We start from the raw sequence: 25,919 nt of genomic DNA on the forward strand, positions 1-25,919 counted from the left end.
TGATGTTAGCTGGAGGTGAGGAGGTGATTGACAGAACTTCAGTAAATGCATAATTAAACGTCCCCCTGTATATCTAATTCGACGTGTTTTATTTTTTATTTTTTTTTTGTATGTACGTCCCGAGACGTAAGTAATTTACGTACGAACTGCGTATCCAAAAATACGTTATTTTTCTAACACTGGACGTATGGACATAAATATGACATAAAAATTACGTACCTAGGACGTATAATGCTGTTTGGGTATGATCATTCTTAAAATTTGATCTACAAAACTTAGATAATAGTATGTAATGATATATATATATATATATATATATATATATATATATGTTCAGTAAGGATTATGACGCTGGTATAATTTATACTTTCCAAATACAAATCAAATTTATTAGCTTTAGCTATATTTACAATATGTTGATGAGAAACAATAATTAAATTAAAGCCACTCTCAAAGTAAACAATTAGGTCCTTACAATTAGATTTTCTGAGAGATTCTTTATTTTGTGAGCAATATTATAGGAAGAATTAATTTAGTTTACTTTTTTAGTAAAGGTTATCACAGAGCATATCAATAATAATCAATATTCAATACTTATCAATTTACTTCTTTAAAAGCAATGGCAAACTGCATGCAAATCACACTGAAACATACCCAAATATCTCAAAAACATTAGCATACATGAAACATGATAAGTAACTTATAAAAAAATAATAATAAAAATTTTAAAAATGTGTTTTTATATATTGTTTTCCTTAATAAACAGAGAATTCTCTGAAATATGACTTTCTATGGTACAATTAGAAAGCAGTTTCCAAGAGCTTTAAGATGATGAGCTCGACCTTTCTTTCCATTTAAGATTTTAGGGGTGTCTTACCCTGTTCAAGGGGTTGCTTGGTAAGGATGAGATATATCTATATACAGGGTGTCTGAAAACTCAACGATAATGCTGAAGGGGCTGATGGAGCAACTCATAAGCACCCAGAAAAACATAAAATGACCTTAGTAAAAAATCGATCGTTTTCGAGATATTGGCACTTTAGTGGAAGTCACCAAAATCCTACTCTTGGATCAGATTTTCGATTTTCACGCCTTAAAAATAGATATTTTTTAGAATCTCTTTTTAGCTATGCAACACTGAATAGCCATTTTACTGGTCAAAGACAAACATAAAAATAAACGGCCAAAAAATTTAATAAGAAATCTATTCTAAAATAAAGTATTACTTATTTTTATTTTTTAAACTTTGAATTTGACCGCTCATACTGGACCGAAAAATTGTACGGCAACCCGGCTAATACCTTAAAAAATTTGCTCATTTAATCTACTTTTTAAAATTACCTAAATGTTTTTTTAACAGTTTACTATTATTGTGTTATAGTAAAAAATAACCCTAATTCGCCTTATGATATCATTGTAAAAAAATGAAACAAATTTTTAAGTTATGTTTAAAATGTTTTTATTTAACTTAAAAATTAAAAAATCAAGAGCGAAGGTAATTATTATCACCGTAGCAATAAACAACAAACATTTTTGGAATTTAGTTTGTTTACAGTATTCCGTGAACTAACTACTTTTTTGCTTGTATCCTAACGTTTCTGTTACCTTTTGCTTTGGATTTGTTTTTGAGTTAATTTTCCTGTAGACTGTGTTCTTTGAGCTGTTTGTTTTATTGGTTAATCATTTATTATGCCCTTGTCGTATACCGCCCAAGAATATGCAAACATGCATCTCATTTATGGTGAATGCAGAGGAAATGCTCTAGCAGCATCTAATCTTTTTCAAGAAAGATATCCGAATTTGGCCCGATATACTGTATTTATTAATGTTCACCGCTCATATTCCGAAGGCAGAATGCTTTATGCTCCTGTTCGAGAGGGAAGACCTCGTATTGATTATGTTGATCGAGTTTTAAAAGAAATTGAAAATAATCCGACTACATCGGCAGGAGCAATCGAAAGAATAACAGGGATACCGAAATCGGTAGTAAACGACATCACTAGGCGATTTCAATATCACCCTTATCATGTTCAACGAGTGCAAAGCCTACTGCCTCGAGACTTCGAACCACGAACGACAATTTTGCCGCAGAATATTGCAAAAAAATCAAGAGGATCCGAATTTTTTAAATAATATACTGTGGGTCGGATGAGAGTACATTCAAAAAGGATGGCTTTATGAACATGCACAATATGCACACTTATGCGTTGGAAAATCCCCACTCTATTCGAGAAGAAAGGTCACAGTACCGATTTAAAGTAAACTTGTGGAGCGGTATCTTGAACGGACGTGTAATTGGCCCATTCGAATTACCAGAAAATTTGAACTGGCAGGCTTATTTAGATTTTTGTCGAAACAATCTACCAATTCTTTTAGAAGATGTTCCTTTGGCCAGTCGCCGAATAATGTGGTTCCAAAATGATGGTTACCCGGCACATTATGCCCATGAAGTTCGTCGGCATTTAAACCAAACATACCCCAACAGATGGATCGGCCGACTTGGTCCAATTTTATGGCCTCCCAGGTCTTCAGACCTAAACCCCCTCGATTTTTTTTACTGGGGTTGCATAAAAGAAAAGTTTTATGCAAGACCAATAAATAATATTGCTGAATGACGGCAGCGAATAAATGATGCAGCCCAAGATCTTAACTCTGCCAGAAATGCAAGATGGATCAATAGGTCATTTATTAAAAGATGCCATGCCTGCATTCTCGTTGGTGGTAGACAGTTCGAATATATTATTTGATTTTTAATTTTTTTTTTTAAGTTAAAAATATTTTTTGAACATAACATAATAATTATAAATTTGTTTAATTTTTTTCATAAGGTAGATTAAGTTTATCTTTCACTCTATCACAGTAACAGTAAAGCGTTTTTTAAAACATTTAGGTAATTTTAAAAAGTAGATTAAATGAGCAAACTTTTTAAGGTATTAGCCGGGTTGCCGTACAATTTTTCGGTCCAGTATGAGCGGTCAAATTCAAAGTTTAAAAAATAAAAATAAGTAATACTTTATTTTAGAAAAGATTTCTTATTAAAGTTTTTGGCCGTTTAGTTTAATGTTTGTCTTTGCTCAGTAAAATGGCTATTCAGTGTTGCATAGCTAAAAAGAGATTCTAAAAAATATCTATTTTTAAGGCGTGACAATCGAAAATCTGATCCAAGAGTAGTATTTTAGTGACTTCCACTAAAGTGCCAATATCTCGAAAACCGTCGATTTTTTACTAAGGTCATTTTACGTTTTTCTGGGTGCTTATGAGTTGCTCCATCAGCTCCTTCAGTATTATCGTTGACTTTCCGGCCACCCTGTATGTATATTGCTAATATCTGGCCATTTCAAGCTTTTAAATTTCCACCCTATATGTTATCACCATAGCAGTTTGATCAATTTCAAATTCAAATTTCAAATGTATACTAATAATTAACTGGTAATATCGTAGGTAAAGCCAATTCCCTATATCAAATTGAACAATGGCGTCGCATTACCAAGCCTACTACCACTCCAAATGATTTTCCATTTAAAGTACATTAGGGCTGATAAAGACGCTTTTCCGATTAAACGTTTACAACTAGGCGTGCACTTACCGTATTTGTATTTACGATAATGGACTCTGCATATCGGAAATGGAAAGAAAATTAATTTTAAGTGATATGTTCTGAACCTAAAATGAATTTTCGTATAACATATTCAAGTTGCTGACTAATAATAACTATTATAAGATTTTTAGGCACTTAATGGAATAATGTTGGCTTCTTAGATACAAAAATAGGTATGAATTTGTGTGACTTTATTTTCCAGCTAAAGACTTAAAAGAACGACCAATTGTTTTATTTTGTTTTCAAAAAAACTGACCCAGATTAAGTACTTCTATGGCTAAATACATAATAAAATGATAATTTGGCTTGACTTTAATTTGAGAAAACGATTTGCTGCCTTTTGCCACATGTCTGACAACCCTAAACAAATGTGAAATTTTACATATAAATTGAGTGAAATTGGAACCTTACTCTAATCTAGTTTGTTTTTACGCTTTTGAAGCTTTAAAGGAATTTTAGGATCAACTTTATTAAACAATTTCTAGTTGATACTTAGTCCGGCATGAGAGGAAACTTTTGCATCAATTTTCGTTAAATTTTCCTCTCTTTGTGCGAGGTCGACATTCGGCTCCTCGCTAATAAAACTTTCAAAATTACATTAAACTTACAGCTTTTAGTACATCCGACAAAAGTTCCGTTACATATTTTATTGTTCAAATATATGCGAAACGAACAAAACAAGCGAAAAGTGAAACAGGGTTTTCCTAAAAGGGTTTCCCGTGTGGCCGAGCCGAAACAACGCCTGTAAACGTGTGTTACGTAATTCTCCTGATCCTATTTATCAAAATTTGTCTCGCGGTTAGAATTCGTGTTTTACGCAGGGCTTGATCACGTATTTTCCGCTTATCATGAAAATGTTGTCAACATTAAATTTATTTGTTTAGTCACGCCCCGGTGTAGATACAATTTTCTTAATAATTTTATCAAAATTGGAAAAGACGGGTTATTGGAGAATTCATGCTCATTATCGATTAGTTCAATTCTGAATAAATATGAATGATAAATAGCACAGGTAAAGTCCAGTTCAAAGATCTATTAGAATCTTTGATGTGCCGCGAATAGCTTGTGTGCCGGTGTTACTTGTACTGTCACATGCATGCATGTTTAAATCGCAAAATTTTAAGTGGAAAGAGTCATAAAGTAATATTCTAAGCGATATTTAATCATTCCATTAAATAAATAAATGTTTTAAAAAATGTATACATTTGATTCATAAAATTTGACTATAGTATTTTTGACGTACTATTTTGTTAGACGTCTGACCTCAGTCCCAGCTTCTCAAGCGTGAGAAGTTGTACAGGTCCGACCTTAAAATTTATTTGTAATTAAAATTTTATTATTCGAGATTTTTGGGTTTAGTTTTATAAAGTTAGAAATTCAGGATAGTTAATAGATAATATTTAATTTAAAGATAAGATTTAATTACGTAAAGTCAGTTTAACCAAAAATTTTAGTTTAATTTAGAACATAGTTTAGTTTTAGTTTTAAGTGCCATCAGGGGTATTTATAATAAGTGGTACAAATTACTTAGGCTCATTTATTCTGTAAATTAAGTCATTAAAGATTTATTTTTTGACACAAAAGGGTAAAATGTTTTGGTTTGTCTTCAAATTTTATATATTTCCTTTTTTTGTATTATACGTTAGCGAAACACGTGTCGAGATTAAAAATAAAGAGTTTTGGTTAGTGCTAAAACTGTCTCGTAATTTGAGCATCACACCAAAGGTTCCAACCATAAGAATACCATTTTCCCAGGGTCGAAACATTTTAAGGTCTAATACTATCTAGGTATAATACCAAAAAACACACTTCCTCACAGTAAAAACTGCAAAAAAATTAGACGAATACACGCCAAATTCTAAATCCTCCACTTTCATAAACGTATGAAAAGCAAAACCGGCAAAACCCATTAAATAATAATAACCTGACCACATGACCCCCCTCTCAACTATTAAAGGTGATATCTCATCCGACCCATCCTTAAAGAACAATTTTAAAGGGGTTGGACCCATCCTTAAAGATCTCTTTAAAAACACGACGAAAGTAATACAAAAGCACCCCAAAAATTTATCTGGGTACGACCCTGTAATCCTAAAAATCAGTGGGATAGAGAGAGATACACAATCACTTGCACAGTCTGAAGTAGGAATCGCCAGAACCCAGGTGTTTTATCTTTGTTTAATAGACCGGCTAAAAAGAGGTGAGAAGGCTGTGAGTGCTGGGAGTGTTTAAAATGTTTTGTAAGATGCTTGGATTTTAGTCCGCGGTCAATTTTTTGATATTATTTTCTTGTGATAATAGTTTTTTTCTAAAAATTGACATTTTCGAAAGAAAAATAAAAAATAGTGTAAAACATGGGGTTTTACGTATATTTAAAATGATTTCATAGATAAATTATATAAAAGTTTGCCATTTAAACATGTATATCATGTGACAATAAATACGACATAGGCGCACGGACTATTTAGTGCGGCATCTGCGACACATCAAAGATTCTAATAGGTCTCTGAACTGGACTTTATATAAAGGTTCTTTCAATAAGAACGCAAGATTTGAATTGCGCGCCATGTTTGACAGACAATGTTATATGATTATGACGTGACAGATCCAAAGTTGACGAATGGGAGTTAGTAGACATCGAGAATTAAGCTTCATTCTGACTAGGGCGAATTTTCCGGACTTTTGACAGAATGTGTCAAATCCAGATTTAAAAATATTCGCGGCGGAAAATTTTAACTTTTCTGTGATGTTGATGTTTATCATGGAAATATCATAACCTAGAATTATTATTTGTTGATGTTTTGTATTGTGTTACAACAGTTAGCCGTTTCCACTTATAAATAGATAATTTAGTGATGAATGTTTACTATAATTATCTTTACTATAATTATTATTTACGAGGATTTTATTATTTAATATTTAATTTTTTTTAATTCATATGTTTCATAAGAACTGTAGACCTGCCACCTCCTGGAGTCTCATCCTCAGTCTGCTGTACCTGAAAATGTTGCACCTGGAGCTAATTTTGACCATTTTCTTACAAATGTCACAATAAATCTACAAAACACCAGAAATCATTATTTATGGCCTTTCATTATGTACTTTATGTTATTTGGGTATCACTATCGGCAAATGTAGTCTCTATACCAAAACCGGGCAAGAAAGACTACTGCCAATCAAAGTCCTTTGGGGCAATAAGCCTGACTTCATTTCTATTAAGATTATAGAAAGGCTTATAGACAGATATATAACAGAGGAGATTCCAAAAGAATCGCCACTACATAGGAATCAGCATGCCTACATGAAAAGGAAGTCGACGGAAACGGCACCAGGAGTGAGAGATCGAGACCAGGGTGAAGGGCGGCTATCTGCAAGACAGTTGCCTTTCGCCACACCTTTGGTGTCTGGTGATATACAGTCTCCTCAGGAAGCTAGAACTTGAAGGATTCTATGCACAGGCATATGCGGACTAGTGATGCTCACGAGTAAATTCATGAACACAGTCTGTGAGCGGATACAAGCCGCGTGCGGGATAGTGGAACAGTGGTGTTGGGAGACAGGGTTATCGGTTAACCCATAAAAGACCGAACTCATTCTCTTTACTAAGAGGCGGAATTTGTCAGGCTCTAAACAGGCAGACTTAGGACGCCTTAACAGCCCTAATCTGGCAATTACGCCGAAGATTCTCCAACCTCACGTTCTCCAATGCCTTTATACTGTGAGGATCTCATACGAATGCGTGATATGGTGGCCAGCCGTATTAAAGCTCATCAACGCCCAAAAGCTGACCAGACTGCAAAGACTGGTGTGCTTGGGAATTACTGGAGCCATGAGAATAACACCTGCGGCACCACTAAATATTCTTCTTGGGCTACCGGACCTCCCAGTCTGGATTGAGCGGGAGGCCATGGTGGCGCATAAGAGGATGAAGGATAGCGGAGAGTGGCGCATGTTCACTTAAGACAAGGCCATATGACGATTGCTCTCAGTATGTGTAAGAACATACCAATTCTGACATCCAGATGCACTACAGAGAGTGGCAAACTAAGGTTAAAGAAGGGGTTTCAAGTCAAGACATGGGAAGAATCGTTGGAACACCAAATTAAAGAGCCAAATGGTTTCCAGGCCTGATACACAAATGGATCATGGATAAAAAACACCAATTCGGCCGAAGCCGGAGTGTACAGGATGGAAACGAACACAGGGGAATCCTTTTCACTAGGGAAACACACCATAGTTTTTCCAATAGAGGTGTTTACTATACTCGGAGTAGCAAATAAACGAGAGGCATTGGAAGTAACGGGGGTATGTAACGGGGGAATTTTCATCTACTCTGATAGTGAAGCTGACCTCAAGGGAATTCAGAAACCCAGTGCCAGCTCAGCGCTAGTCCAGGAATGCAGAGACGCATTGGAAAGGCTTGAAGCACAAGGGGAAGTGAGACTGAGGTGGATCCCAGGACACCAGGGTGTCGAGGGCAATGAGCGAGCCGACGAACTGGCAAGACAAGGTTCCGTTAACCCCTTCGCAGGCTCTTTAAACTCTGTCTCGGTCGAGAAAACGAATCTCCCAGGCACTTAATAAATTTATTGGGCCTGGGGAAAAACAATGAAGAATTGGAGAAGGACCGAAGGATGTAGACAGGCCAAGGAAATAATACCAGACCATGACGGCTCTAAAGCAAGGCGACTGCTAACAAAGACCCGATAGAGTATCAAAGACTTGGTGGGAATCCTGACTGGGCATAATAGTCTAAACAGGCATCTACACCTTCTTGGTATAAGAGAAAGCCCACTCTGTCCAAATTGTAGTGCAGGGGAAGAAACTTCATACAGATACTAGGTATCTGTGATAGGTGGACTCGCCTAAAAAGGAAAACTTTCGGAGCAAGGACACTCCAACGGGAAGATCTTAAAGACTGAACTGAAATAACGTGCAAGCCTTTATTAAAAGGACTCGTAGTGAAGACCGTGCATTGGGAGGCAAGGCGTAGGGGCGGGTGATTTTGGGGTTGGCAAAAAGGGACTGTTTAGGCCGCATTGCACAGCTCTAAGCTTCCCCACCCTTAATATTACTACTGGGTATCACTATCTAGGTCTTCGTATTCCAATATTGATGATTGTTCCTGTACTTTGTTATTTACGTTAGTTTTTTCACACAGCTCACATACTACAAAATAAATAGTTAAAATCTTTGAATAAAAAACAACCGTTTATTGTTTTCTACCTAAAAGTTAAAATAAACAAAACATAACATAACCAACAAAAAACTGACAGCTGACAAAAGAAATTTGCAAAATAGTTGAAATCGTTTTAATTTTTTTGGGAATATCCGCTTTTTCGTCTATACAAATTTCGCTTTTATGTGCATGGGAAAAATATGTGAATATGCGAGATTAAAATTGCCTGTCAAAAATCCGTGAAATTCGCCCTAGTCAGAATGAAGCTTTACACGGTACAACAACGTTTCCTGATTGACAGAAACTATTATCAAAATGGTGAAAGTTTAATTGCCACTATTTGTAAAGTGCGTCCAATGTTGGGTCGACGTAATGTTTCTTTTTCGTCTACTGTGAAAAGAATAGTAAAAAAAATTTAAACTAGTGGTTTGCCTAGTGATGTGAAAAGGGTCCTTTAAAACAAAACATCACGGCAGTTTTTAAGAGTGTGACAGAATCAGGCACAACAATTAGACATTTTAATAGACATTTTTCAGCGAATTCTAATTAAAGATTTACAAGCTGCATGCCTACAAAATCTAACTAACTCAAGAACTTTGGCCAGCATATCATAAACAGCGAAAAGAATTTACTAACTGGGTCCTTGAGCACTCTGCGAGGAAGCTATCTAACTCGATAGAAAGAAAATTTCTTTCTATTATAGAAAAAAATATCTAGGTTCTCGATCTCAACTGGTTATGGTCGGGTCCAGTTCGGTTTGCCGTCGAGATAAAAATATAGAAACAGGTTGTGTTGTTTTGCTATTACTTTGGTCTCTTTTTAGTACATTGAACAAAAGGATATCTTTCTTGTAAGGATGACGTGTTTTTATAACATCACCATAAGATATATTTTCATTATTTTTTTTTTGGTAATGGTTAGAGGCTACACTTATGTAAAATTTACCACAAGTAAATTTAGATTTTTTTTGTCAAATTTACGAAAAAACAACTCGACTAGTTTATCTAAAAAAGTTAAAAAAATAACGAAAAAATACTCAAAAAATCCAAAAAGTCACTCCTACTATCAATATGTAAAAAAAATATTAGCAAATTGTGAGGAGATTTAGTCCCTTACCTACCCTAACTACTTAGGAGTACCCTTATTATACCACTAACCCTTACCTACTCTAACAACTGATGACGTGTTTTTGACATGATGACATTGACATGATGTTTTTATGTCATCTTTTTATCATGACATGATAACAAAACCTTTAATTAGTTTAAATATGTGTTCCCTGGTCTACAAAACCTCCAGTTCAGAACAACATTGTACCTTTCTACCCCCCAAAAGCTCCACTGATCGGTCTGCGAGGTAAAAAGCTCCATTTTTTAAAAACGTCCCGGCACCCCGGCTGCCCGGTTAAAGCGTCATGATTTATGTACTAATAGCGCGAGGAAATGGCACCCGTAAAGCTATAATTGCAAAAAAGTGCAACAATATTTCGGGAAAGAGTGTTTCGTTATTTTTATGTCAAAACGCAGATGCTACTGCTCCAGCACAGGCAGCAACAGAGGGAGGGCAGGTGGGCCGACGTATCTCACTTCCGTGCGACAATTTACGATCGCACTATATTAAAAAATTTGAGTTATATCCGGTTTAAAATAAACCCCGGAAATGTTCGAATTTTGTTCGTATATGCAAGGGATTTTTACATGCATTAGGAAGGGCAGGCGGTATGTGATGAATGAGAGAGTTTTCCAAAATGCTGTTCCAAAATGGCGGTTAGGACAAGTCTTCTGGCTGCCTTTATAATTTCTTAAAAAAAAACATTTAAAACTCCTCTAGTGCACAGTGTTGCGAACAATGAAGAAAATAAAAAAAAAACAATTTTCTTCCGCATATTTTTGATACTATTATACAGAGATGTAGTAGACAGTTGGCTTTATTTCAATGATGACAATTAAATCATATTTACAACACTAGGTTTAATCAAAAATTTTAATCCCTCAGCATCATACGGCATCATTTAAACGCTCATTCTCTTTTATTGCTGCGCACTTGTGGAACCAACTGCCGGAACAGATCAAAACACGTAGCAGGAGAGGTTTTTCAAAGCATGTCAGATTAAAGTTACTCTATGCTTTCAGGCTTAGTAGAATCACACATGTGATTAATAACACGATATTCTGACTTCAGAGTCATATCATAATATATTATAATAGGCGGCCAGGCTACCCTTACTGTCGCCCTTCGCTTTTGCCTCTCACGTTTTAATTGCTAATTTTTTGTTTTTTTTTTTTTTCATAACTTAACATTATATTTCTTCTAATCGTTTTAAATTCTTTCATAGAATAAATACTTATTATAGTTCTTGCATCTGTCATGCATTGATTCTTCTTTTAGGTTAGTTTTTATTTAGAATTATTTAGCTGTTTTGTTTCTTATGTATAGAATAGTTCACACATGCTTTCCTTAGTATTAATGATTATGTTAATTTTTTTAATTTAAGGAATAAATGTAGAACTCGCCGTGATGAATGTTTTAGGTCGTATATTGAAAAATTAAATACTAAAATTTCTCACGATCCTTCTTCATTTTAGAAACACATCAACAGATTGCATAGGTCTGATTCATACCCCAATAACATGCATATGGAAGCCGGTAATCGTCAAAATATTGTAAACTTATTTGCTAGGTATTTTGAAACTACATACAGGCAACCTATCAACAGGGCTCCTGACTATAAATTTGATTACCGTCTAGATTTAAATCGCATCTCTTTTTCTTTGTTGGACATATTTGATGAAATCTTACGCCTTCCTAACAAAAATTCTTTTGGCCCTGATGGTATTCCATATGTTTTTCTCAAAAACTGTGTGTGCACTCTGAGTAAGCCTCTGCATCACCTTTTCAATCTTTGCTTGACATCAGGCAAATTTTCTGATTATTGAAAGGTAAGCTTTTTAACATTAATTCATAAAAATGGCGATAGAACTGACATTTGTAACTATAGAGGTGTGTGTATTCACTCTGTAGTTTTTAATCTGTTTAACAGGTTGTTTTCTGTGCGATTTTCGTGGCACTGTAGGCGATTGCTTAATGATCATCAGCATGGTTTTTGTTAGGGAAGATCTACGGTAACCTGACTTACCAATACGATTAGATTGGTGCTTTTGAGAGGTTTGTACAGGTCGATAGTATGTATACGGACTTCTCGAAGGCCTTTTATAGGGTTGGTCGTGAACATCTGGTTCGGAAGTTTGGGGCTATAAGCCTTGGTAGGATTTTGGTCAAATTTTGTCATAGTTTTTTGACTAGTCGTACACAGTTGGTCATATTAAGCAATTATATTTCTAATAGTATTGAAGTATCTTCAGGCGTGCCTCAAGGTTCGCATATTAGATCGGTCTTTTTTAACTTGTTTATAAGAGATTTGAATAATGTAATTGTTCATTCAAATCATCTTGCTCTTGCTGATGATTTTAAACTGTATAAAGCCATTGAGTCATATCTTGATGCTGAGCTACTTCAATTGGATTTAAATAGTGTTGCTGAGTGGTGTAATAGCAAGTCTGGAACTGAATGTTGTAGCGTTTTATTTTTCTACTCTTATTTTCACTAACGCTCCATTGATATTTCATTAATTTCAATAATTATATTAATAATTTCAGTCAACTTCTTTTATCGATATTTCTTTAAATTCACACTGTCAATGACACATTACTACTGTAACGCATCACTCTCCTGGTTTAATTATTCATGCTTTCTGTTGACGGTCCGTCACTCTTCTGGTTGGTTGATTGATGTTTTCTCTGATTGGATTGACATTGACAGCTCAGGCGAGAGGTGGGGTCGTAACTTATTTAGTCGGTACTGCATCCATTTTTCGAGGACTTGTTCCCGTGTCGCAGGTAGAAGCGCACGTAAAAGGCCAGTTTTTTATTTCCGAAGTCTGTGAAGCAGGAAGTGGCCAATATGCTTTGTAATTTATAGTCCTTAATCTTGTTCCTTTAGGGAACTGTTTATTTCATAATTCTCGTGCAGGATGCCCAAGATTTTAATGGATAGATAATGAAACTTAGCAAGGTGAGTGTGTCACATTTTGAACGCCATTCATTTTTATCGACAGTGAATACAATGGCGACCGTTGTTTAGGGTTTTACTTTTAGGGTTTTACTTAGGGTTTTACTTTTCCGTTTTCCTCTTTATTCTTCTTCAATTGTTGATGGCTGCAGAATTTTGATTTCCCCGGGAAATTGCTGTAAGCTGTGGAGCTGGAGCCAGAGTTAGAGCTAGTATTAGAGATTCCCAGTCCAGATAGCTACGCTACAAATGGCATACATTCACAGCCTCGATTTTGAAGGCTAGCCGTTCATTTCTTGGAGGAATATACAGACCACTTTATTCCATTTATTTAAATATTATTAACTATAGATTTGTCTCACTTATTTAAATTTTTATTAATATACTTTTAATTTCAATTTATTGCTACAAATATTTAATCAATATCATAATTTAATATGTCAATTTCCTATGTATAATTTTAGTTATTTTTTGTTCAGTATTTTTTAGTACCTTTTTTGGTAGTTAAGTAGATATAACTCGGTTAAGGCTGATATGCCTTAGGTAAAAAGGTTCATGAACTTTCCCCTGTATAATTTAATAAAACAAAAATTTACTAAAAACTTTAATAATTGCAATTTATTTTTCAAGTGCTGAAATCTACCTAGTAGCTTAATCATAATTTAAATGTTACTTTTGACAAACTTATTTTATTTAATTATATCAACATTATTCATATTTTAATTCATAATAAATTATTAACATTTAACAGATTAGAAAATGAGGTGTATACATATCTTTGATGTAAATATAATTTGGTTGTATTGTTAAGATATTTTTTTTTGCCTCTTTAAATCTACTTTATCCAGGGTCATTTAATCATTAATTAAAACCTATATACCAAGTTTTCTTTTTTTACTTAGTTTTCTTTCATTCATAAAAAAAAACTAAGTGGCGCCCTCTTATTTAATAGTTATAATCAAAATTATATTTTTTAATAGCCAGTCATAAGTGAACCTTCGAACAATCCCAAGCCTCCAATAATTCTGAATTACCGTCTGCAAACTCTTGGCAAAATAGTAACACTGTAAAGTTAACGCCACAATGTAAAGAAATGTGTATGTATTTTGTTTGGTCGTTCTAATAAAATTATAAATTATCAATACACAATCAACAATAACGAACTCAAGTCAGTTGATACAGTTAAAGATTTAGGTGTTCTTTTCGATACCAAGATAACTTTTTTGTCGCACATTTTGGATATTATTAACAGGAGTATGCGTAGTCTTACTTTATCACTAGAAATAGTGTACATCTTTCAGCTTACTGTTTCAAATTACTTTATTACTCTTTGGTACATTCCTTGCGTTCCTTTAAGTATGCGTCTGTAATTTGGTCCCCTTATTATGATTCTCATATTGAACGCCTTGAGTACACAGAAGATTCTTAAGATCTCTTGCTTATAAAGCTGAAGTTAAAATTTGTTGTAATTATTACATCGACTATTAGTGTCCAATTTAATATCCCTAATCTTAAGGTCAGACGGCATTATTTTGATGCTTTAACGTTTTATGAGATCTTAAATGGTTTATATAATTATCCTACCGTCTTGGACGCAATTCCTTTTAACACCTGTCAAAGAAGGATCAACTCTCCTATGTTTCGTTTACTCTTTCATTCATTTCCAACTATGGGTTTTTTTCTCCATTGACTAGGACTTTGCGTTTCTTTAATGAAAATAGTTTGGATCCATTTTCCAGCGGCTTACGGTCATTCAAATTTTATTTTTGTAAACTGGCTCTGCCGTTATTGAAAATAAATTTAAATAAATAAATAAATAAGTAAATAACTATAAGGATCATGTATAGCGGTTTTTTTATAATCAATAAACTGTCCTTTTTGTCATGCGTCCTTCTTTTTTCATAAAATGTATTCTTTTTTTTTCTTTTGACAAATAAACGATTTTGTTGTTTATTGTGGTAAATAAATTTTGGGGTGGAGGTTATCTGATTGTGCTTGTATCAAATTTATTGCATGAGTAAGAATATTAGCTATAAGATGTTAGTGTGTGATGATAGTTAATAACATTAATATTAGCATAAGTTTGAATGGGGTCCAGACCTTGTGCGCGTTTACTGCAAATTATCAGGTGAAACTATTTGTCCCCTTATTCCTGTCAGCCTTTGCAAAAAAGTTTTTCATCAAATTCACCACTCAGCTTACCCTAGCACTAGAATTACTGATTGGCTGCTTCGACAACGGTATGTATGGCCTAATATGCATCGCGATATAGCTAAATGGTGCAAGAACTGTATAAAGTGTCAACAATCTAAAATTAGTCGTCATGTTAGCACATTTTCAGCAACGGGATGTTCTGTCATTGAAAGCAACCTTACTCTTAACTCATAGCGTAAAGCTAACCCAAAGTAAAAGTTTATAAATCTCAAAACTTGTTAGCGCTGTTAGTAACCTCACTTTAAACACTTGGCCTCTAGCAGCAGAACCGATACTGCAGAGAGAATAATTTTAGTTATCTATAAATGAAACGCAGAAACTTAACAGAAAAAAAATCTGGGGTCTGTCAATTTGAAAAATGTAAAAAATGTGACTTCATGTAGCAGTACACCTTGTATATGATATTCGTTTGTCCCTTTTTATAGGCTTTATGTCATTAATAGTGTAACTCGACTCTGGGCTCTTACACTGTACCAACTGGACATCCATTTTCTCCTCGCCATTTTTAATCCATTTTTAAAAGTATTAATATTAGCACTTTATAAAATTAGTGCATAAATTATTTATAGACATAAAGTTTTTTTTTATCGTAGATTTATAATCAGTTGGTATATTTCAAACTATCACAATCCTCAAACAAAGAATAAATCATCAAACGGTTTGTTCTTACAACATTGTTTTGATATACAGGGTGTTCATTTGAAAACTTCCCACCACGGATTTATCGAAAACCACTGTTTAAAAAAAAACGCCGAAATACGTCAAAAGGTTTGTCAAGGGGGACAACTTTCTAACCTAAAATTACTTCACCTTCTGACCCCCAGGGTCTTCCTCTTAAAAATTTTAAATGGCATAAGTAATAGTGTTGATTGAATAATAGGTTAATTATAGCCTATTATTCAAATCAACGGTAATAGCTTGCTTAAAAGGTCTTTCCAAGTCTTTTATTTTGACGTTTGATTTTTTTAAATCAGTCGACTCGTTTTCAAGAAAATTAGAAAAATCTTTGTTGATCTTAATTTGTTTAGATAGAAAACAAAAACATGAAAATATCAGTTTTTATTTCAATAAGTGTTCAAAATGTTGCCCGTTTTTAGCCAAACAATGATATAGGCGATGTTCAAATTCCTGACGGACTTCCGATTTCCAAAAACATGTTGTGGGGTATCATGGCAGCTGTCGATGATGCGTTGACGAAGTTCATCCAAAGTTTCAGGTTGGGGAGTAAACACAATAGATTTCAAATGACCCCATAGAAAAAAGTCTAACGGCGTTATATCAGGAGATCTAGCAGGCCATTCTATAGGCCCCCTTCGCCCTATCCATTTATCTGGAAACTCGTCGTCTAGCCATTGCCGAACGGGAAGAACATAGTGAGGAGAAGCGCCGTCTTGCTGGAAATATATTTCAGCTTTATCAAGTATAGGGACTATGATCGACATCAAGTATAAGACTTCGAAAGACCTTTTTGAACAAGCTATTACTCGATACCCTTGCCATTTAAAATTTTTAAGGGGATGATCCTGGGGGGCGGAGGGTGAAGTAATTTTAGGTTAGAAAGTTGTCCCCCTTGACAAACCTTTTGACGTATTTCGGCGTTTTTTTTTTAAACAGTGGTTTTCGATAAATCCGTGGTGGGAAGTTTTCAAATGAACACCCTGTATGTAATTCTTAAAGGTATAATATTAATTCTTTGACAGATAAACAAACTATTCCAGCTTTGTGCGGAATGTTGAGAAACTGCTATACTGTGTTAAGGAGTCTAAAATTAAGACAATTCCTGATGTTATGATTATGTTGAAATATATTAAAGACTTTTTTTAAATATCGTTTGTCAGTTTTTATGTCAAAATATGTGATATCTTTTCTAATTTAACATACAAAAAATTAAGAATTCTTTTAAGAAGAGATTGATATGTTTTCTAGGAATATCAAATGAAAAATGGGTACAGGAATTTTTGGATTGATTTTGATATAACAAAAGTTATCGCATCATGATAAGTTAGATCTCCATATTCAAGTAAAGATAGGATTAATGAATTACATAAGTAATATTTTCTCAAAGCAAATTTGAAAAATAAAGTTCTGAATGAATTGATTTTGAGAATAAAGAAAAAAGTCGGAAAAAAAAATGTTGTATATGATTTTGTTAATGTATACAGTGAGAGCCAAAAGTCCGGAATAAATTCATTTAAAATTCAGGGGTATGTTCAAAAAAAAAACGCTCGGACACGTCGATTTTTATTTTTAACTGCGGGTTTTCTTACTATAATTTTGTGTATACAGGGTGGTCCAAAAATAAGTTACGACCATCAACTTTTTGAAACAATTTTGAACAATTTTTGAAATGGAAATACCTATTTTTTATTCTGTATTCTTAAAGAACAGAAAATCCTAGACATATTTTATGTACAATGTCCTATACCTATCTTCATTTGTTTTTGAGTTATTGACAGTTAAAGATCGGCATATTTGCACTTTTGACATCTTATAAAATCCAAGCGGTTAGACATAGACAAATGCGGTTTGCACTTTTTATCGAAGCTTTTTTAAAACCATCTGTTGACACTAGCTAGTTAGTGTCAATAGGTACTGAGAAATTTACGGTTGAATTTCTGAACATACAATAATTCATGCAACTATGTAACACCCTTACTAAGGTAACCTTGTTTTTTGTGTTTTTTCATCCATTGTTGCAATGATGTTGTCATCATTTTTTGAAGTGACAGGTATCAAGCAGTCTTATCCTTGTTTATTGTAAAATTTAATATTGCCTGAAAAGATGAATAAGTTAAGTGAAACTGAGAGAATAGAAATACTAATTATGATAGGATGTGGTGATCGCATTGGGACTCAACACCAGGTTTGTGAAATGTTTGATACCAAGTATCCTGATAAGACAATTTCTCAGTCTACCGTTAGCAAACTAGAAAGAAAATTTAGGGAATTAGGTCACGTCAGAGATCGACCCAGATCGGGTCGTCCCTCAATTTCCGAGGAAAAGATGTTAAATGTTGTTTTGTCCATTGAAGAGAATTCTCATACACCGACTAGACAGGCAGCACTAGATAACGATGTTGGAAAAACATCTTTAAGAAGGATTTTGAAAAAGGCAAAATATCATCCCTATAAATTAAAATTAATTCACGAACTTAACGAAGATGATACAGATTGTCGATTAGAGTTTTGCGAAACTACAATGAATGTCTGCCATAACGACCGTCTTTTTACTCGTAGAATAATTTTTTCTGACGAGTCGACCTTCTGCCTCAATGGTACAGTAAACAGACAGAACTGCCGTTACTGGTCTTCCTCCAATCCAGATTGAGTGGTTGAAGCTCAAACCCAATGTCCTCAATCTGTGAATGTTTGAGCCGGCATTATCAATGACAGAGACATAGGTCCATTTTTCTTCGAAGGTACCTTAACAGGTCAACGTTATTTGGAATTCTTAAGGAACGAACTGATTCCCGCTTTATTTTTGATGTTTCCAAATGCAAAAAAACCCAATATTCCAGAAGCTTCAATTTGGTTCCAGCAAGATGGCGCGCCGCCACACTTTAGCAGAGCCGTACGCCAATATTTAAGTGAGGTATTTCCGGGTCGATGGATTGGGCGAAGGGGTCAATTAAAGTGGCCTGCTAGGTCCCCCGACTTGACTCCTTTGGACTTCTTTTTGTGGGGTTATTTAAAGCCTAGAGTGTATGTAAATAAACCCAACAATTTAGAAGAATTGAGAAATAATATAAGAAATGAGATTCAACGAATACCTCAAGAAATGATACGCAACGTTCTGAGAGAATTCGAATCAAGGCTCGCTTACTGTCAAGAAGTTAATGGGGCTTAATTTGAACATTTAATTCGGTCTAGATTAGAATAGTTTCTTTTTGTTCAACGTTTATACAATACTTTTGATTAAATACATTAATATTTTGAATGTTTTTTTAGAAATTCAACCGTAAAATGTCTAGAATTTTCTGTTCTTTAAGAATACAGAATAAAAAATAGGTATTTCCATTTCAAAAATTGAAGTTGATGGTCTTAACCTATTTTTGGACCACCCTGTATACATAAAATTATAGTAAGAAAACTTGCAGTTAAAAATGAAAATCGACGTGTCCGAGCGTTTTTTTTAACATACCCCGGAATTTTAAATGAATTTATTCCGGACTTTTGGCCCTCACTGTATAAATGTACCTGGGAATCGTCAGCTTACATTATTATTACATTTTTTATTTTCATTTTATTTGCATGATTACATTTTTCATGTCTGCGACATACAGAAAAAATAACAAAGGCCCGACAATATAATCCATGTGTAACTCCAATTTTAATTAAAGCATAGTTAGATTTTGAAATATAAGGATATTGTCTCTATCTGATATCTATTACTGAGATATGGTTTTAAAACAGAAATAGAATTATTTTAAAACCCTTAATGTGAAGTTTAGCAAGCAACCTAATTTGACTAATAGTATCAAAAGTTTTGCCGAAATCAAGAAGGCACAAACCAGTTATTTTCTTTTAGACTTCATTGAGTATTATATAATTAACTAAAAGACTATGCTCAAAAGCATTCCATTTTGAGCTAAACAAAAGTACAATCTATTTTCAAACTCATTTCTCACATTCATGGAACAGATGCACATTTTTTAATAATCCGTTGCCGAAGATTATCGAGTGAAGATGGTTGTGTTTTAAATACAACAGGTTTTAAGTGACCCCAAAAACGTGACCCCCTAGGGGTGTTAGATCTGGTGATGTCGCCGGCCATTCCATTGTACCTCTCGTCCCAATCCACCGATCTGGAAACGGATCATGCAAAAATTGTTTTAAAGGAAGAACATAGTGGGGTGCCATTCCATCTTGTGAAAAATGTAATAAATCTTCGTTTAGGTTCCTCAACAATTTTAGATTAAATGGTGGTTTCCAATATTTCCAAGTAATTTTCATCGTGAACATCGTTAGCGAAACACGCCTCGAAAATAAAATAAAAAGTGTTGGTTAGTGGTAAAACTGTTTTTTGTGAATTTATTAAGAGATTTATTTAAACCAAAATAGTTGCTTTCAAAAAAATATTAATTAATAATCATGCCAACCTGAAGTCCCCTTAATTTATCACGTAAACCCCGTCAGATACCCGCATAGTCCTACACCTCAATTTACAGGTAATTTATGATGTCCTCTAAATTACCTGAAAATCTTGTAGGCATTTGTAGACAACATCACGGGTGCGAGCGAGATGGCGACAGAAAGTATAATAAGGGGGTATGATATATACGTCATATGGCAACCTCAAGTGCGGCGGCCCAACTATGGCTATTAGCCTTATTAATATATCCCGGTTTCATTAGATAATGCATATCTCCATCCGGCAGGAATGCAGGGAGCGTGCAAAACGTAATCTCTAGAAATTCCTCACAATAATGGCCGAGGAGGAGAAGGAGGGGCGGTCGAGAGGCAGCTCGTTACTTTTTGTTACCGATTATCTTTCGCCCTGCGCGTATCACTACAAAGTCATTTGCCAGAGTGGCTGCCTTCAGTTCTGGGATCTTAATTTCGCCTTTATTTTATAAAACGTTAATTATGGTAGCCTTAGTCGGGCTTACGGATGATTTTAGAACAGTAATTCATTAGTACACAGTACAGGAAAAGCTGCTGGTAACAACCCTGGCACAAAACTCTTAAGACACAGAATTATCACATCACACCAACCATACTTTGGACAAACATTTACTATAAAAAGTTACTCCTTTCTGCACTCCTCACATAAACTATATAAATAATAAACTGTCAGGTATTAGAAACAATCTCTCTTTAATAAAAAATTTAACCATGATTTGCGTAACAAAAGTTAGGCCTTTGTTACGAAAATAATATAAAGAATTGAAATAATCACTACAAAAATTAAATTAAATAAGTATAACTTAATTATAAATAAAAATCGTAAATCAAAAAAAGATACCTTCAATACCCGGATAGTTCTAAATTCTTTAAATAAATTCTTTATTATTGTTGCGCAAAATGCCGGGTGACACAGAAAAAGGGGAACACTTAATAACTTTTTTATTTTTTAACATAAACAAATGAAATTTGGTATATCGATAGAACAGTTATAAGAGCATCTTTTGATATATTTTATTGTTTACCAACACTTCCCATTTCACAGGAAGAGACACTAACTTTCTTATTTTAAAGGGAATACTTGGTATATTATTACGTATTTCGATAGAAAATGATATTCTGAAAACAATGATACTCTATTTGCTACTTTTTATTTTATACTCATAGAAAAAATCTTTTTTTTTTTAATTTTAAAATAGGGTGCTATGAATGGGTTGAAAGTTTTAATTTTTAATCAAGTAATCACGGAAAAATAGTTTGCATTACATTTTATGACTTAAATCGTATACACGCCTATTTAAAATGCCCAAACTATTAATTTTGGCATTTACTTTATTTTATTAAATAGCACATTATTGGGAACAACCACTTTTCAAATGCGATTTCTTTTTCCCAATGATTTGATATATTATTAATTTTATCTTTTAAATCGGCCGATAAATAAGCCCATGAGAAGAAAAAAAAATTACAGGAATCTAAGCCCTTTTATCAACAGTTGTTAACTTTGCTCTCTTAGGAAATGTGGTTAGATTCTGGAGATCCTTCTATTTAGCTCTTTTGATGGGAATTGGACGCTGCTAAAGTTTTCTCACTGTTGCCTCCTCTCTTTTCTGTGGATCTTCTCGCTTCTTTTTTAGATTCTTCCGAATTAACTTTAATTTCCGAGTCAAATTTAGAGCTAGAATATAAGTAGATTTGTGAAAAACTAAGCGGAATCTCTGTTTACAAACCTGGAGCATGCTGATTGGTCCAGTTGGAAAGATGCACTTCGGTGGATAAAGCGGCGATAAAAACGTACTCCAATTGTGAAAATCAAAAATTTTGCCACAGTCAATGACTTCAAATAGTGTAGCTTTTATACAGAAATTTTTTAATTTATCTCTCCAGTTATTCGGGACCTCCGCGTATGCTTTTTGGTTCACCAGACTGATATTTTGATCACCCTCGAGGTCCCTGGTTGTCAATATTGCTTTCAAAATAGTAAAACGATTTTTCTTGTAATAACCATACCGTGTAATAACCGTAACCAAGAAATAAGCGTAAGCATAATAGAAAAACCGAAAAACCGTATATTGTTACTTGCTACCTGCCTAGTTTATCCATCCGCGTCGGAATTTAATGTAGCAGTAAGTGAAAATATATCAGCCCTTAAGGAATCACACGTAATATGTGTGTCTTTTTGTGGATAACGGAACGATATATTAAAGTTGTTTTCAAAAATTTCACAGAAGGATTGATAGAAAATCTTCTTTTCAACATTGCCAATCGAATATATTTTGTGTCATTTTACGATGTTTAGATTTTCAGATAGGTAAACTTGCGAATATCCTAATGAGGTTCCAAAAATGTCATTTGCGGCCTTTAAGATTCTTAATAAACTCAGTCACATTCTGTTTTGTGTTTTTTGAAAGTTTGTGCGGTTATATGTTGTGCTTTTCTTGCATGTCATATAACCTTTTTGATTTTAAAGGCAAAAAACCTTAAGACATACTGGAATATCACATGTAAATGAGGCATTATTACGCAAAGACCACTAAGATAAGCGTTTTATGCATTAGCGTTTTCTACTTTATTAAATTCACGAAGGATTCTACGACGTTCAGGTTCCTTCAAACAAAAACCGTATGATAATAGATGAACTACTAAATTAGCTAATATAGTCATTAATCTGCGCATATACAACACGTGTATGCTAAGAATAAACTAATAGCTGATGTAATAACGAATGCGTCGTCTTTGGATATGGACTGATGCCGTTTTTACAATTTAATGAACTGGAAAATGCCACCAAAATAAACAAACAGCTTAATTTAGCCAAATAATGGACTAATGCTGATTTCCCCTGGATCCTTCATCTATGTTTATAGCACTTATTAATAACTAAATAATCAATAAATTTTATATTCCAGGCTTTCTTTAAAAAACTGGGTACTTACGACGAGGGTTTTGACATCTGGGGCGGTGAAAACCTGGAATTGTCATTTAAAACGTGGATGTGCGGTGGGACCTTGGAGATCGTTCCGTGCTCCCATGTAGGGCACATCTTCAGGAAACGCTCCCCTTATAAGTGGAGGAAGGGAGTAAACGTGCTGAAGAGGAACTCTGTACGGCTAGCCGAGGTGTGGATGGATGAGTACGCGCAATATTACTATCAAAGGATTGGTAAGTTTTTTGGTATGATTTCGTCATTGTAGAATGAATGTCTAAGTTAGTTGTTTTTTAGGAAACGATAAAGGGGACATTGGAGACATTTCTTCAAGGAAGGAGCTAAGGAAAAACTTGGGCTGTAAATCTTTCAAGTGGTACCTGAATAACGTTTATCCAGAGCTGTTTATACCTGGAGAAGCTGTCGCTAGTGGCGAGGTAATATTTGGTGTAATTTTAATTTTTTTCCAGGAATTTTTCTACAAATATCCAGTACTAGAAACAGTCTCTCTTACTTCCTGGATCATCTTGAAGTTGAATTTTTCTGTGTTAAACTATTTTCAAACTAGACTGCTCAATTCATTAAGATGATTTTCAAGACTATTTTTCCAAAAAATTTAAAAAAATATGGATTTCTTCAACTCATTTGGTTCTTTCATGTCTTAAAAATCACTTGATTTTTGGTAAAACTTATAATAAACAAAAACGTAGAGCGAAAGGCTTCCGGCCAAAGAAATTTCTATAAGTTTTCTCATATTTATAAAACTTCTGAGAAAATCAAAATTGAAATTTTAAAACGACAATAACTCAAAATCTATATAAATTATGGAAAAAAGTGAGTGAAAGGTTTCATATCAAAGATATTTCTATAATTTTTCTCAGGCGTAATATAACATCTGAGTAAATCAAAATTAAAAAATTGGATCAAATTGAATTTTCATACTATTTATAGGAAAAATTATAATAACCAAAAATGCAGGATGAACGTTTTTCTATTAATAACATATGGGCTCTGTCCGAGATAAACAGTCCACGCTGAAAATCTTGAAAAATTAATTGTTTAGGTAAAAACATCCGAACACGTCAAATTTAATATTGAGGGGGATATTTATTGACAGAAATTACGTTTTTCTGACGTCATCCCCTCACAAGAGCATTTATAATAATTTTTTAAAAAAGGAATAGGGGTCGAGTGATATTATGAATGAAAGGTAATTTTATTCTCTATAAATATAGTCCTATTTTTATTTGTTTATTTTATCAGTTTTCCGGAAATATGAATAATACTTATTTTATTAAATGTTGAAAATGATCTTCGTTGACCTCTTGATCAAAATGTCTGCGCACATTAGCGAACATGTCGGGCGTTATTAACTAACATTCGTTAACAAATCTATTTCGAAGAACTTCAAGAGAGTCAGGCTTTGTGTGGAAAGATTTTGAATTTTAGATGACATAAAAAATCCAAAGGGGGTAAGATCGGGAGAACTAGTAGGCCATTCTACGGTATCTCTCCAGCCAATCCATCGTCCAGGAAATAGGTTGTTCAAAAAATAACAAACGGCAACAGCATAATGTGGTGATGCCCCATCTTGTCCAAACATTCATTTTCTAGAAGATTAAAATCTTGTTCAAGTAACTCAGCTATTTTGGTGATGGCGTCCTGCAGATGTTACAAGTAATTTTCAGCTTTAAGAATTGTATTAATAAAAAAAGGTCCAACAATATGATCTCCTAGGATACCAGCCCATACATTAGGTTTTTGAGGTCTCTGCGTATCTGTTTCTCGAAATAAATGAGGATTCGTTTCGCGTTCGAGAAACAGACCTTGTACAGCAACTTTCTCTCACGATATAACGTATCACTAAAGTACTCACAAAATTGTACACGACGATCAAAGTCATCTTCATTTAGGTCTTGTGTTAGTTTGATTTTGTAGGCATGATATTTGTATAATTTTAAAATTTTATGAACGGTATTTTTGGTTATGCCAGATCAAAAAGAGCAAATCAAAATTTTGGTATTTTTTAAAATGATAAAAGTCATTGTAGGTCACGAAACCAGTGGTGAAGTTCGACTTGAGACATCCCGAGTTGTAGTGTTCAAACTTTAACAGGTCATTCTGTGTTCAGAATAAGCCCTAATTTTTATTTTATTTCCACGATTTTCTATGATATGTTTTTGAGTGACAAAATTAAAACCAAAAGTGTTTTACAAAAAAATCCTTCATTTTCTTTAAAAAGGGATGAGACAAACCCAAGTCTCATACACCTAGTCCAAGAAGAAAAACCAAGATTACTATTAGCATTTCTATGTCCGTTGGTCTTTAATCGTCAGGATCCCTATGTGAACTTCTGATTCCTGTTAGTATTTTCAATGAACCGAAATCATTCAAATCAGTCGTTTTTCGAGACTGAACTCTGATTAGATTGCTTTTTAGGATCTCATCTGTGCCCACAAATATCAGCTTCAGTTAGAATTTCCTTCGAGAAGTTCGGATATTCTGCAAGGAAATTCTTAATTTCATTAAGAGAAGGATGAGATCAGCTAACACCTTTACACCAAATCTACAGATGTGAAACCAAGCTGGCTCATTGACTTTTCCAAGTTCTTTGGCTTTGAATAACTCCTGCTAAGGCTTGAATTTAAAGTGGTAAAACTGTGTCGTAATTTGAGTGTTACACTAATAGTTCCAACCACAGAACCAAAGAAAATTCTGGAAATTGTCTAATTTTTTTAAGACATTATTCATATCCAGGCAATTGAATAGCTTATATTCCCAAGACAATTTCATGTGATTTCTAATTTATT

General features: G+C 34.0%; 1 protein-coding gene across 4 annotated transcripts in view; it reads left to right on the forward strand.

The window, feature by feature from the left end:
- Positions 1–25,919, forward strand: part of LOC126739778 (putative polypeptide N-acetylgalactosaminyltransferase 9) — a 501,736-nt gene that overhangs the window by 400,934 nt on the left and 74,883 nt on the right. For all 4 annotated transcript variants that reach the window (XM_050445610.1, XM_050445594.1, XM_050445615.1 and 1 more), the window contains exons 8-9: positions 23,093–23,345; positions 23,407–23,546. In XM_050445610.1, the coding sequence (XP_050301567.1) occupies positions 23,093–23,345; positions 23,407–23,546 (393 nt within the window). The remainder of the gene's footprint in view (positions 1–23,092; positions 23,346–23,406; positions 23,547–25,919) is intronic.

This window comes from Anthonomus grandis, chromosome 1, assembly GCF_022605725.1.
Source record: "Anthonomus grandis grandis chromosome 1, icAntGran1.3, whole genome shotgun sequence".
In the NCBI taxonomy this organism is placed as follows: domain Eukaryota; kingdom Metazoa; phylum Arthropoda; class Insecta; order Coleoptera; family Curculionidae; genus Anthonomus; species Anthonomus grandis.